The 12,838-nt window shown below is 46.8% G+C and overlaps 1 protein-coding gene across 2 annotated transcripts in view; it reads left to right on the top strand.

The window, feature by feature from the left end:
• Positions 1–12,838, top strand: part of LOC122563004 (CD9 antigen-like) — a 108,228-nt gene that overhangs the window by 38,194 nt on the left and 57,196 nt on the right. For both annotated transcript variants that reach the window (XM_043716302.1, XM_043716303.1), the window contains exon 2: positions 10,358–10,460. In XM_043716302.1, coding sequence (XP_043572237.1) covers positions 10,358–10,460 — 103 coding nt within the window. The remainder of the gene's footprint in view (positions 1–10,357; positions 10,461–12,838) is intronic.

The following is a 12,838-nucleotide window of genomic DNA, read 5'->3' on the forward strand; positions in this document are numbered from 1 at the left end:
CCCTCTCCGACTGAACACGATTCCCTCTCTCTCCTTCTCCCTCTCCCTCTCCCTCTCCCTCTCCCTCTCCGACTGGGCTCGATTCCCTCCCTCTCCCTCTCCGTCTGTGCTTGATCCGCTCCCTCTCCCTCTCCCTTTCCCTCTGCCTCTCCGTCTCCCTCTCTGACTGAACTCGATTACCTCCCTCTCCCTCTCTCTCTGACTGAGTTTGATCTGCTCCCTCTCCCTCTCCCTCTCCCTCTCCAACTGGGCTCGATCCTCTACCTCTCCCTCTCTCTCTCCCTCTCCCTCTCAATTCTGTCTGGGCTCGATTCCCTCCCTCTCCCTCTAACAACAAACCTTGCCATGTATAAAATGGTGCATGTTCAGGAAGTGTAGGTTAGGTGCATTAGTCAGGAGTAAATGTGGAATATTAGGGTAGGGAGTGGCTCTGGGTGGGTTACTCTTCGGAGAGTCAGTGTGGGGTTGTCAGGCCGAATGGCCTGTTTCTACTCTGTAGGGATTCCATGTTTCTGTGATACCTAGACCTCTTACATTCCTGTGAGACAATGACGCATTGTTAGGCAACTAACCTGGTTCCAAATGAGGAGCATTCAGAACATCACGGGAGATCACCAAACAGGAGGATAAAGTGACCAAAATGGAGATACTTTAAAGAACAGCAACATCTAAAATTGAAGCACTGAACATTTCATCCCAGCTCAGATGGAGTGCTCATGTAGTACAGGTAACAGTCAATAACATCCCTAAAGCAGCAATGTATCACAACTCAAACATGGACATTGCCCACAAGGTGGGCTGTGAATAGGAAGAAGATTTCTAAAAGGTGAGCCTCAGGAAATTTGGCATGTGGAACATCAGTGATGTCACTTCCTTCAAAGCAAAGAATCTATAGAGCTAAGGGTAAAAACAAAGCTAGAAAGGCTGGTCAATCACAGCCGAGTTAGATAATTCATCCTGGTTCACACTTTGAAAACCATTGAGCTCTGCAGTTGGGCTGGAGACAACATTAGAATGGACAACTGAGAACTCCATTGTTGTGGTCTCATTGTAGATTGTTAACGTTTAAAGAAGAAACCAAGCAATTAATTGAAATTGTAGCACATGATTTCAGGTTTTGTAACAAAAACAAACTTTATATAAAGAGTAATTAAGCAAAGTAAGTACCACTACCTTTTAAAGATAATTCTTTCATTGGATATGGGCTTTTCTAGCTGGTCCAGCTTTATAGCAAATCCCTAAGGACCCCAGAAGAGAGTTGTTTTCCAGCACTGTGCTGTGGGTCTGGAGTTCAATGTGTGGCTCAGTACAGGTGAAGACAGCTGACTTCATTCACCAAAGGATGTTAGTGAACTAGGTGGACGATAATCACGAGATTTCAATACCAGATTTATATATTGATTTTAAATTCCAAGAGCTGGTATTTGAACCCATGTCTGTAGAGTAATAACTGAGGTTATTTATCACTAGTCAATGAAGTGTGGAGCTGGCAAAAGCACAGCAGGTCAGGCAGCACCTCAGGAGCAAGAGAGGCGATGTTTTGGACATAACCCTTCATCAGGACTGGGGAGGGGGAAGGGGGCTGAGAAATAAATAGGGGGAAGGTGGGGCGAGGGGAAAGTTAGGTGGGAAGGCGGTAGGTGGATGCAGGTGGGAGGTGATTGTAATAAGTCAGTGGGAAGTGTGGAGCGGTCAGGTGGGAAGGAAGATGGACAGGTAGGTCAGGTCAAGAGGTCAGTGATGAGTCGGAGGGCTGGATCTGGGATGGGGTTGTGGGGGGAGGGTGGGGAGATCTGGAAACTGGTGAATTCAATGTTGATGCCGTATGGTTGTAGGCTCCCAAAGCAGGAGATGAGGTGTTCCTCCTCCAGTTTGTGAGTGGCCTTGTTTAGGTGGTGGAGGAGGCCCAGCATGGACATGTCATCAGGGGGAGTGGGAGGGAGAGTTAAAATGGATGGCCACCGGAAGGTGTTGGTGGCAGTCAGGTTTGTGGATTTTGGGTAAGAGATAGAACTGGGGGATACGGGGTTGGGGAACTATGAGGTTGGTTGGGAGATCACCTGAGGTGATGAGATTATGGATGGTTTTGGTGATGAGATTATGGATGGTTTTGGTGTTGGGGTCTGACTGTAGGTGGTGAAAATGGCAGATAATAATGCCCTGGATTTGGAAATTAATGGGGTGGAATGTGAGGACTGGGCAGATTCATTCCTTGTGGTTAGGTGTGTGGGGTTTGAGGGCGGAGGTGCAGGAAATGGAGAAGTTGTGATTGAGGGGCATTGTTGATCACAGGGGAGAGGAATTTATTGTCCTTGAAGTAGGAGGACATTTTTTTGATTAGATTAGATTACAGTGTGGAAACCCTTCAGCCTGGGGTGTCCTGGAGTGGAATCGCACATCCTAGCAGGAGGTGTCAGCCAGTTGGTGTCTGACCTCTGCGATGTAGATACGGTGGAGGAATTGGGAGTAAGTGATCGTGTTTTTAGTGGGGGTGGGGGTGGGAAGTTTGTGGGAGAAGGTGTGATCAAGGTAGCTGTGGGATTCGGTGAGTTTGAAGTAGGCATCAGTGTAGAGTTGGTCATTGGAGGTGGAGATGGAGAGGTCCAGGAAGGGAGGGAGATGTTGGAGATGGTCTGTGGGAACTTGAGGTCAGAGTAAAATGTCTTGGTAAGGACGAACTGTTCAAGCCCTCATGGGAGCATGAGGCAGTGCTGATCCAGTCATCATTATAGTGGAGGAAAAGGTGGGGGATTGTTGCCAGTGAGGCTGTGGAAGAGGGACTGCAAAAGGCAGGTATGGTACCCATAGCCACCCCTCTGTTTGTAGGAAGTGGCGGGATTGAAAGGAGAAGTTGTTTAGGGTGAGGACCAGTTCCACCAATTGGATGAGTGTATCAGTGGAGAAGGACTGGTTGGGTTGGCAAGAGAGAAAGAAATAGAGAGCTTTCAGGCTTTCTTCATGAGGATACAGGACTAGATGGACTGGATGTCCATGGTGAAGATGAGGTGTTGGGGGCTGGGGAATTGAAAATCGTGAAGGAGGTGGGAGGGTGTGGGTGGTGTCTCGAACATGTGTGGGAGTTCCTGGATCAAGGAGGACACGATGGAGTAGCAATAAGCAGAGATAAGATCGATGGTGCAGGAACAGGTGGAGACAATCAACCGGGGCAGTCAGGTTTGTGGATTTTGGGTAAGAGGTAGAACTGGGGGATGCGGGGTTAGGGAACTATGAGGTTGGATGGGAGATCACCTGAGGTGATGAGATTATGGATGGTCTTGGAGATGATGGTTTGGTGATGGGAGGATGGGTTGTGCTTGAAGGGACAGTAGCAGGAGGTGTCAGCGAGTTGGTGTCTGGCCTCTGCGCTGTAGAAGTCAGTCCTCTCTATCTCCTAGTTTCTGTGAACCATATTACCACCACGCCTTCCAAGTCAGCTGGTTTGATGGTGAGGTTGGGGTTAGAGCAGAGGGAGTGGAGGGCTGCGTGTTATGAGGGCGGACGTTTGTTTTAAAAAATTCTCAAGGTCAAGGACCAGGCTCGCAGGAAAGTAGTCTGACACAGAACAAACAGCCAAGAGGCGAGTCTGCTAGAATATAAGTGTTTTATTCCCCGCAGTGTCCCCACAACCAGTCTCGTACTTACTTTCACCACATTCCATTGCTTGGCCCAATACATGTGTTACATTATGAGCACACATGTATTGGGACACACCACATTCCACTGCTTGGCCCAATACATGTGTTGCATAATGATTCACACATGTATTGGGACATAATTTTACACCACAACGTTGAAGTGGGTGAGAAGGGTGGAGAGATTGAGGCGATTATGTCGCGATAGCAATTAGAGATGAAGAGGTTGAGGGACAGTTAGTGGCCAGGGTGGGATGTCCAAGAAGATGGAGTTTGTTGGAGGCAGGAGAAGGGGTCTTTGAAGGGTGGATGTAGTCACAACCGAGAAAGTAGGCATGGAAGTGGAGGCGATGGAAACATAGTTCAAGATTGTGGCACGTACGGAATTCACTGACACAGGGGTGTAGTGGAATGAAGGTGAGTCCTTTACTGAGGACTGAGTGTTTGTCCTCAGTGAGGGTGGGGTCAGGGAGGTGATGGTAAATACCCAGCAGGGCTTGGGGCTGGAGTGAGTGCTGAGCTGGAGTTGGCAGTGGGTGGTGGAGACTGATCTCATGCACACTATCACTCCAGAGACAATCATATGATTGCTGGTGATGTTGACAGTCATGTGACCAGCAGTGTCCATGGAGCCAGAGTGGTTGACGGCATTGATGGAAGTGGTGGTCGTGGGGGACTCTCTCTCCAACTGCAATCCCTGCTCATCTTCTCTGCCCTGAAGCTCTTTCAAATCTCCCCAACCCCCACCCCATCCCAGATCCAACCCTCCAACATGGTACCGCCCTCTTGACCTGACCCACCTGTCCATCTTCCTTCTCACCTATCTGCTCCACACTTGCCACTGACAATCATCTCCTACTTCCGCCCACCTATCACCATCCCGCCTACCTTTCCTCTTGCACCAGCCCCTCCCCTTATTTATTTGTCAGCACCCCCCTTTCCCCTCCCCAGTCCTGATGAAGGGTTATGCCTGAAATGTTAGCTCTCCTGCTTCTCAGATGCTGCCTGACCTGCTGTGCCTTTTCCAGTGCTACACTTTATCAACTCTGACTCTCCAGCGCCTGCAGTCCTTACTCTCTTCTCTTTATTACTAGTCTAGTGACAATCCCAGTACACCACCATGTCACTGTAACTTATAAAATCTTGAAGTTTCATTTATTTTTCCCAGGACAATCCCAACAATTTGCAGCAACTCCATGTTTTTTTTGCCAGGAGATATCCCATAGCCTTCTAAGCTAACTCCGCTGACTGCTTTCTGCCTTAAGGCTCTTTGAAAACCAGCGTATATATCTTCCATGAGCTGCAAGCTGTAAGAAATCTTCCAATTTCTGTTCCCTGACAAAATCCAAATTGAGGTTGGGACCCAACATGTTCCACGTGGTGAATGGAGAAGCTGATGCATTGTCCAGGTCTTGCTGTATTTGATCATGGACTGCTTCAGTATCTGAGAAGTCACGAATGGTGCTGAACATTGTGTAGTTGTCAGTGAACATCCCCACTTCTGACCTTATGGTGAGGGGAAGGTCAGTGATGAAGATGGTTTGGCCTAGGACATGATCCTGGTAGCTCTTCTGGTGCACTGGTAGTTTCCATACATCTGAGCCAGGAGACCCAGGTTCAAGTCCCACCTGTTCCCTTGGTGTTTATTCATAGAGTCCTACAGCACAGAGACAGGCCCTTTGGCCCATCATGCCGACCAAAATGTCCATCCATGCTAACCCCATTTCCCTGCACTTGGCTTTTATCCTTCTAATCCTTTCCTATCTATGTATTTGTTCAAATACCTTTTAAATGTTGTTAATGTACCCACCTCAACAACTTCTGCTGGCAGCTCATTCCATATGCGTACAACCCTCTATGTTAAAAAGTTGCCCCTCAGGTTCCCTTTTATTCTTTCCCCTCTTACCCTTAAAATGATGCTGTCTAGTCCTCAATGCCCCAACCCTGGGAAAAAGACTGAGGGCATTCACCCTCTCCATGCCTCTCATGATCTTATACACTTCGATAAGATCCCCCTCAGTCTCCTACATTCTAAAGAAAAAGGTCCTAGCTTGTCCAACCTCTCCCTCTAACTCAGATCATAGAGTCCAGGCAACATCTTTTTTTTTCAAGTACAGAGTTGCGGCTGGGTTACTTTTTTTTTTACATTACATTACAGTGTGGAAACAGGCCCTTCGGCCCAACAAGTCCACACCGACCCGCCGAAGCGAAACCCACCCATACCCCTACATTTATCCCTTACTTAACACTATGGGCAATTTAGCATGGCCAATTCACCTGACCCTGCACATCTTTGGACTGTGGGAGGAAACCGGAGCACCCGGAGGAAACCCACGCAGACACGGGGAGAACGTGCAAACTCCACACAGTCAGTCGCCTGAGGTGGGAATTGAACCCGTGTCTCTGGCGCTGTGAGGCAGCAGTGCCACCCACAAATCTTTGTAAATTTCTTCAGCATTAGTACCTCTTTGGATTCACCCTAATCTTCACAGCCAAGGCTATCTTCTCACCTTCCTGATTTCCTTCTTCTGTGAACTCCTGTATTCCCTGTACACTTCCAGGGATTCCCTTGATCCCAGCTGCCTGTACCTGAGCCATACTCCTCCTTTTTTCTGGTCAAAGCCTCAATATCTCTTTCATCCAGGGTTCCCTAATGCTGCTAACCTTGCCCTTCAACTTCACAGGCACATATAGACCTTGAAGTCTAGCTATCTCATTTTTAAACATGTTGACTAGAAAATATCTATCCCGAGGAACTCCTGCAGACATGTCCAGGAGTTGAGATGACTGACAGCCAACAACCACAACCATCTTCCTATGTGCCAGTCTGACACCAACCAACAGAGCGTTTATCCCTTATTTCTGTCGACCCTAGTTTTGCTAGGCTAGGGCTCCTTAAACTGAAAATGCGTTGCTGGAAAAGCGCAGCAGGTCAGGCAGCATCCAAGGAGCAGGAGAATCGACGTTTCGGGCATGAGCCCTTCAGGAAGGGCTCATGCCTGAAATTTTCAGCTCTGATCTCCAGCATCTGCAGTCCTCACTTTCTCCTTGGGCTCCTTGAAACCGTGCTTGGTCTGTTGCTGCCTTGATGTCAAGGGCTGTCACTCTGGCTTCACATGTGGAATTCAGCTCTTTGTCCATGTCTGAACCAAGGCTGTAATTTGGGTGGTAGCTGAATGGCTTTGGCAGAACCCAAAGCTGAATTTTTTTTTTGACTGTCAAATTGCATTTTTTTTTTTGGACGGATTCTTGCCCCAAGGCCTGACAGGTTTTCTTGCCATATCTTACCAAACTGGCCTCATTAACTACCTGCTCTACCACTAAAATATCCCTCACATCCAATTCTGGTCTCACCTTACCACATGCCAGAACAACTTGCATCGCAACAGATATCTACCGAAAGACCAGCCTCCCTTGTACCCAGGCCATCATTGAAAAGCAGCTATTCATCTGGACAAGCATTGGCAATCTGCCAGTGCCCATCTCAAACAAACTCAGGGCACAGCAGCCACAAAGCCACGCTGCCCACTGCACTGGGCTGGCATGGGAGTCACTCTTCATATACAACCCATTCTCTCACCCTACTCATAACATAACCTCCAGGTCACACAGTTTACCTGTCCTCGGCTACACCCCAACCTGAACACCATCTCGAAGTCAGTCCCTCGTGCCACTGGAGACCTGCATCTTGTCATTGTCTCGTACATCACATAGAGTCTCCTTCCCCACAATGTGATCCAGATTTTAGCATCACGATCAACAAATATTTCATAATCCATGATGGGTCTGCTGCGCCCAGCTCCCATCCACCTTTTGTGACAAGTGGCCAAAGCCTCTCAACCATCTGAGAGAAGAAATTCCTCCTCATCTCAGTCCTAAGTTGGTGCCCCTTTATTCTGAGACTATGCCCTCTGGTCCTAGATTCTCCCTCCCATGGGGGAAGCATTCTCTCAGCATTTAAAAAGATGCCCTTTCAAAATCTGATATGTGGTAATGAGATCACCTTTCATTCTTCTAAATTTCAATGAGTAGAGTTTAGCCTTTGCTCATAAGATAACCCCTCCATACTAGGGATCATATAGTGAACCTTCTAAAAACTGCCTCCAATGAAATTGTATCCTTCCTTAAATAAGGGGGCCAAAACTGCTGACAGTACTCCAGTTCTGATGTTACCAGCACCTTATATAGTTCCTGTTAGACCTCCCTCCTCTTATACCCCAATCCCCTTGAAATAAGGATTTAGGGCAGCATGGTGGCTCAGTGGTTAGCACTGCTGCCTCACAGCGCCAGAGACCCAGGTTCAATTCCCTCCTCAGGCAATTGTCTGCGTGGAGTTTGCACATTCTCAACGTGTCTGCTCCCACAGTCCAAAAATATGCCGGTTAGGTGAATTGACCATGCTAAATTGCCCGTAGTGTTAGGTGTAGGGGAATGGGTCTGGGTGGGTTACTCTTCAGAAGGTCGGTGTGGACTTGTTGTGCCAAAGGGCCTATTTCCACACTGTAAGTAATCTAATCTAACATACCATTTGCCTTCCTGATTACCTGTCTGCTAGCTTTCTGTGTACAAGTTTCTTAAGTCCCTTTGTGTTGCAGCTTTCTGCAGTTATTCCGTATTTAAATAATACTTATTCTTTTGTCCTTCCTTCCAAAATAAATAACTTTTCGTTTTTCCACATTGTATTCCATTTGCCAACATTTTGCACACTTGCTTAATCTATTTGGTGTTTGCACATTCTCCCCATGTCTGCGTGAGTTTCCTCCTGCCTCACAGCACCAGGGACCCGGGTTTGATTTCCACCTCGGGTGACTGTCTGTGTGGAGTTTGCACGTTCTCCCTGTGTCTGTGTGGGTTTCCTCTGGGTGCTCCGGGTTTTCTCCCACAATCCAAAGATGTGCAGGTTAGATGAATTAGCCATGCTAAATTACCCATAGTGTTCAGGGGCATAGGTTAGGTGCATTAGTCTGGGGTAAATGTAGAGTCATAGGATAGGGGAATGGGTCTGGGTGGGCTACTCTTCAGAGACTCTGTGTGGACTTGGTCCAAATGGCCTGTTTCCACACAGTAGGGATTTTATGATTTTGATGAATATCTCTCTGTAAACTTTGCATGCTTCTTGCAAGTTACCTTGCCACCTATTTTTATGTAGACTGCAAATTTAGCTACCATACATTAACCTCTATCCTCCGAGTCATTAGTGTATATTATAAATAGTTATGGTCCCAGCACTGATCCCCATGGAACCCCACTGTCATAGGTCACCAACCTAAAAAAGAACTCCTTGCCGAATTCACTACCAGCATCCCTGCATCATTGTTCAAGGATGTTGTATGCTCGAGGAGAAAGTGAGGTCTGCAGACTCTGGAGATCAAAGCTGAAACTTTATTGCTGGAACAGCACAGCAGGTCAGGCAGCATCTAGGGAACAGAAGATTCGACGTTTCGGGCACATGCCCTTCTTCAGGAATGTTGTACGCTCGAACTGTCAATGTGGAGCTGCCCAACACGAATCCTGACATTTTCGCCAGGCATGACAGATGGGGGAAATCGGTGCTCTGCATCTGTAGCTCCTGTTGTCCAGGCTGGTGAAGTAGTGGAGTCCATTCTACCAGACCATGCCAGCCTGGTCTGTGGTTGCTATCTAGTTTAGTGAAAGTTCAGCTGTTTGGACCAATGCCTAGCACTGTAGAAAGAACATCAATGACCTCTCTCCACCCTGCCAACGTAAGAGCCACCATTCTCTCCCTGATCTCTCTCTATTACTGCACCCATGAGCGAGAATTTTTAGATTAGGCATTGTTTAATCAGCAGCTGAAATAGATCAGTGAGCACCAGGCAGCAAGGGAAAAGAAGTTGGTGCGAGTTACGACATAGGTGGTCATTTTTGCAACTCCTTTGACTTCTGAGGATCGATTGGTGAGGCTTGTCAGGAGTGTGTTGGAATGGACAAGTCTCGAGGGAGCAAGGTCTTCGATGAGGATTCCGGCAGAAGATGAGCAAAGAGAAGTGGAATGAGAACTGTGTGTGTCAGTTGTGGTTGGATAGTTAGTGCTCTCAAGTCTAGATGGGGTCTCTGTCCTCCTCTGGAGGTTGATACCCCAGTACACAGTGCTGAAGTGTTGTCCTTAGGATGAGATGCTTGAAATAGGTTAGGGACGAAAAGTAGATTCTGAAAGGATACCAGCAGGAAAGGTGTGGAAGTTGAGCTCTGGCCTGGACTGTCATTCATTACAATAGGTTTTTGTTGTTACAGTTTCAACAGTACATTCACTGTTCCATAAGGTTATTCCCCATGTGGACACCAATATTTCAGTCACTCCTCACTCCAGTTTCTTCTCATTGCAGTCACCCCTCTTTACTGTCATTCCTCATTATTCACTCCCCATTCCTCTCCTCTCACTTCCTAATATTCTCGCTCACTCATTACTGTCATCCCCATTGCTCATACTCCTTATTACTGTCACTCCTTATTACTCTCAATCGCTCTGACTCTCATTCTTCATTGCTATCACTCCTCATTAATCTCCTTCCCTGTTACTCCAACCCTCATTACACTCCCTCCTGATGACTCTCACTTCCTACTCCCTATTCCCCTCTCCATTACACTACCTCGTCATTACTGTCACTTCCCTTTGCTGTCAATCCCTCTTACTGTTGCTGTACATTAATTTACTCCTGTTTAGTCTTGTTGGTCTTCATTAACTGTGAATGGTCTTTTATTGCCAGCTGTCTGGAACTGCAGTCCTTTCGCTTGGCTTGTGGCTTCGCTTTGACTCTGAGACCACCACCATATTCAGTGGCGACCATTGCCCCACGTCTTTCTACGTTGGTAAGTGAAGTGTGTTTTGGGGGGGGTGGGGCAGATATTGTTGTGTCAACACCATTCTGGACAATTTGTAAACACTGCTCATTATATAAAGCAATCAGAGACACGAAGCATGATCCAGCTGGAGGGCAGTAGAAAGGGAGTAACAAGATGGGTGAAGAGAGCTGTGGCGATAAGTGTACTGCTCCATACAGCAGCTTTCATTTCTGGAGGTTTGATGTGATTCTACATTTTGACAATTGAGCTGAAGGTGGAGTTTGGTGTATAGGTGCTACCCATTACAGCCTGTGGAAATAAAGGAAATAACTAGAGAGAGGTAGGAAAGCAGGACACTGTTAACAAAGGATGATAGATGTGTTGTGCGCAAGTGAAAAACTTGGCAGGAGTATAATCTGTAAATGGTTTGGTATGTAGACTGGAAAAGCAGCACATTAACAGGAGAGAAACTGGAGAGTGCTGTGGTCTAGAGGGCTCTGGGTGTCCTTGTACATAAAGTCATAAAGATGTACAGCATGGAAACAGACCTTTCGGTCCAACTCATCCATGCCGACCAGCTATCCGAAATAAATCTAGTCCCATTTGCCAGCATATGGCCCATATCCTTCTCAACCCTTTCTATTCATATAGCCATCCAGATGCCATTTAAATGTTGTAATTGTATCAACCTGCACCACTTCCTCTGGCAGCTCATTTCATACACACACCACCCTCTGTATGAAAAAGTTGCCCCTTAGGGCCCTTTTAAATCTTTCCCTCTCACTTTAAACCTATACTCTCGGGTTTTGGACTCACCCCACCCCGGGGAAAAGACTTTGTCCATTTACCCTATCCATGCTCCTAGTGATTTTATAAACCTCTATAAGCTCACCCCTCAGTCTGCTGCAGGAAAAACAGCTCCAGTCTATTCAGCCTCTCCCTACAGCTCAAACCCCCCAAACCTGGCAACAACCTTGTAAATGTTATCTGAACAGTTTCAAGTTTCACAACATCCTTCCTATAGCAGGGAGACCAGACAGTGGCCAAACCAATGTCCTGTACAGCCGCAACATGACCTCCCAACTCCGTTACTCATGAATCACAATTAACAAGTTGTGCGGAAGGCAAGTAGAATAGAGGGAAATCTTGCTATTCCTCTTCAAGGTGTTGGTGAAGTTACATCAAGAATACTGAAGCACAGTTTGCACTCCCAGTTGAAGAAGTGGTTGCATCGGAAGTGGCTCACAGACTGTTCACTTGGCTAATTCCGGAGATGAAGAGTTTGCTCATGAAGAGAGATTGTGTAAGTTGGTCTCTGGGTTTTGAGGAATCAGAGGTGATTTATAGAAACATATAAGATTCTCTGGGGCATTGACAGGGTTAATGTTGATGAAAGGCCCCTTGTAGGGAGTTCAGAACTAGTGGACAGAGATAAAGAGGATTTTTAGAAGATCCTGAATTGTGGGGATTTTCCACCACTGAGCTGTGGAGGCTGAGGTAGATAGGCAGGAAAGACAATTTCAGATCCATATCAGATCAGCCATTATCTCATTGACGGGTGGAGCAAGCTTGAAGGTCTGAATCGTTTACTCCTGCTCCAATTTCTTATCCTCCTCCATTGCCTCCATCACCTCCATCTACACTTCCTGTTGTCCTATTCGCCTCCACTGACTCCATCTACACTTCCTGCTGCCTTGGGAAAGCAGCCAACATGATCAGCCCAGTTATACTCTTTTCCACCCTCTTCCAGTGGGCAGAAGTACAAAATGTTGAAAATACTTACAAAAAATTAAATAACAGCTTCTTCCCTACTGTTATCAGACTTAGGAATTGACCTCTCCTATATTAGAGTTGATCATTCTCTGTACCTTCTCTGTAGCTATAACACTATATTCTGTATTCTGTTCTGTTATCCTGATGTGCTTATGTAAGGTGTGATTTGTCTGGTGAGCACACAAAACAATACTTTTCACTGCATCTCAGTACCGGTGACAATAATAAATCAAATCAAATCACTTCCAACCTCTGCATTACAGATCCTAACCATTGTCAGCAATCACTGTCTAACAAGTATGGAGTGTTCACCTTAGAAATTCTGTCTCTCTGGTCATGGGTCCTGCGGGTCTTTTCTGAGTTCGATTCAACTGCACGTTTTGCAGGTGTTTTCAAGAGGTGGAACTGGTTTTTAATCTCGAGATCATTGGCATTCCTTTCACCAGTCCCTTTGCCGTATTTCCTTTTGTTGCATTAGTGGTGCTAGAAGAGCACAGCAGTTCAGGCAGCATCCGAGGAGCAGCAAAATCGACGTTTCGGGCAAAAGCCCTTCATCAGGAATAAAGGCAGAGAGCCTGAAGTGGGGAGAGATAAGCTAGAGGAGGGTGGGGGTGGGGAGAAAGTAGCATAGA

This window comes from Chiloscyllium plagiosum, chromosome 26 (assembly GCF_004010195.1).
Source record: "Chiloscyllium plagiosum isolate BGI_BamShark_2017 chromosome 26, ASM401019v2, whole genome shotgun sequence".
NCBI lineage: Eukaryota > Metazoa > Chordata > Chondrichthyes > Orectolobiformes > Hemiscylliidae > Chiloscyllium > Chiloscyllium plagiosum.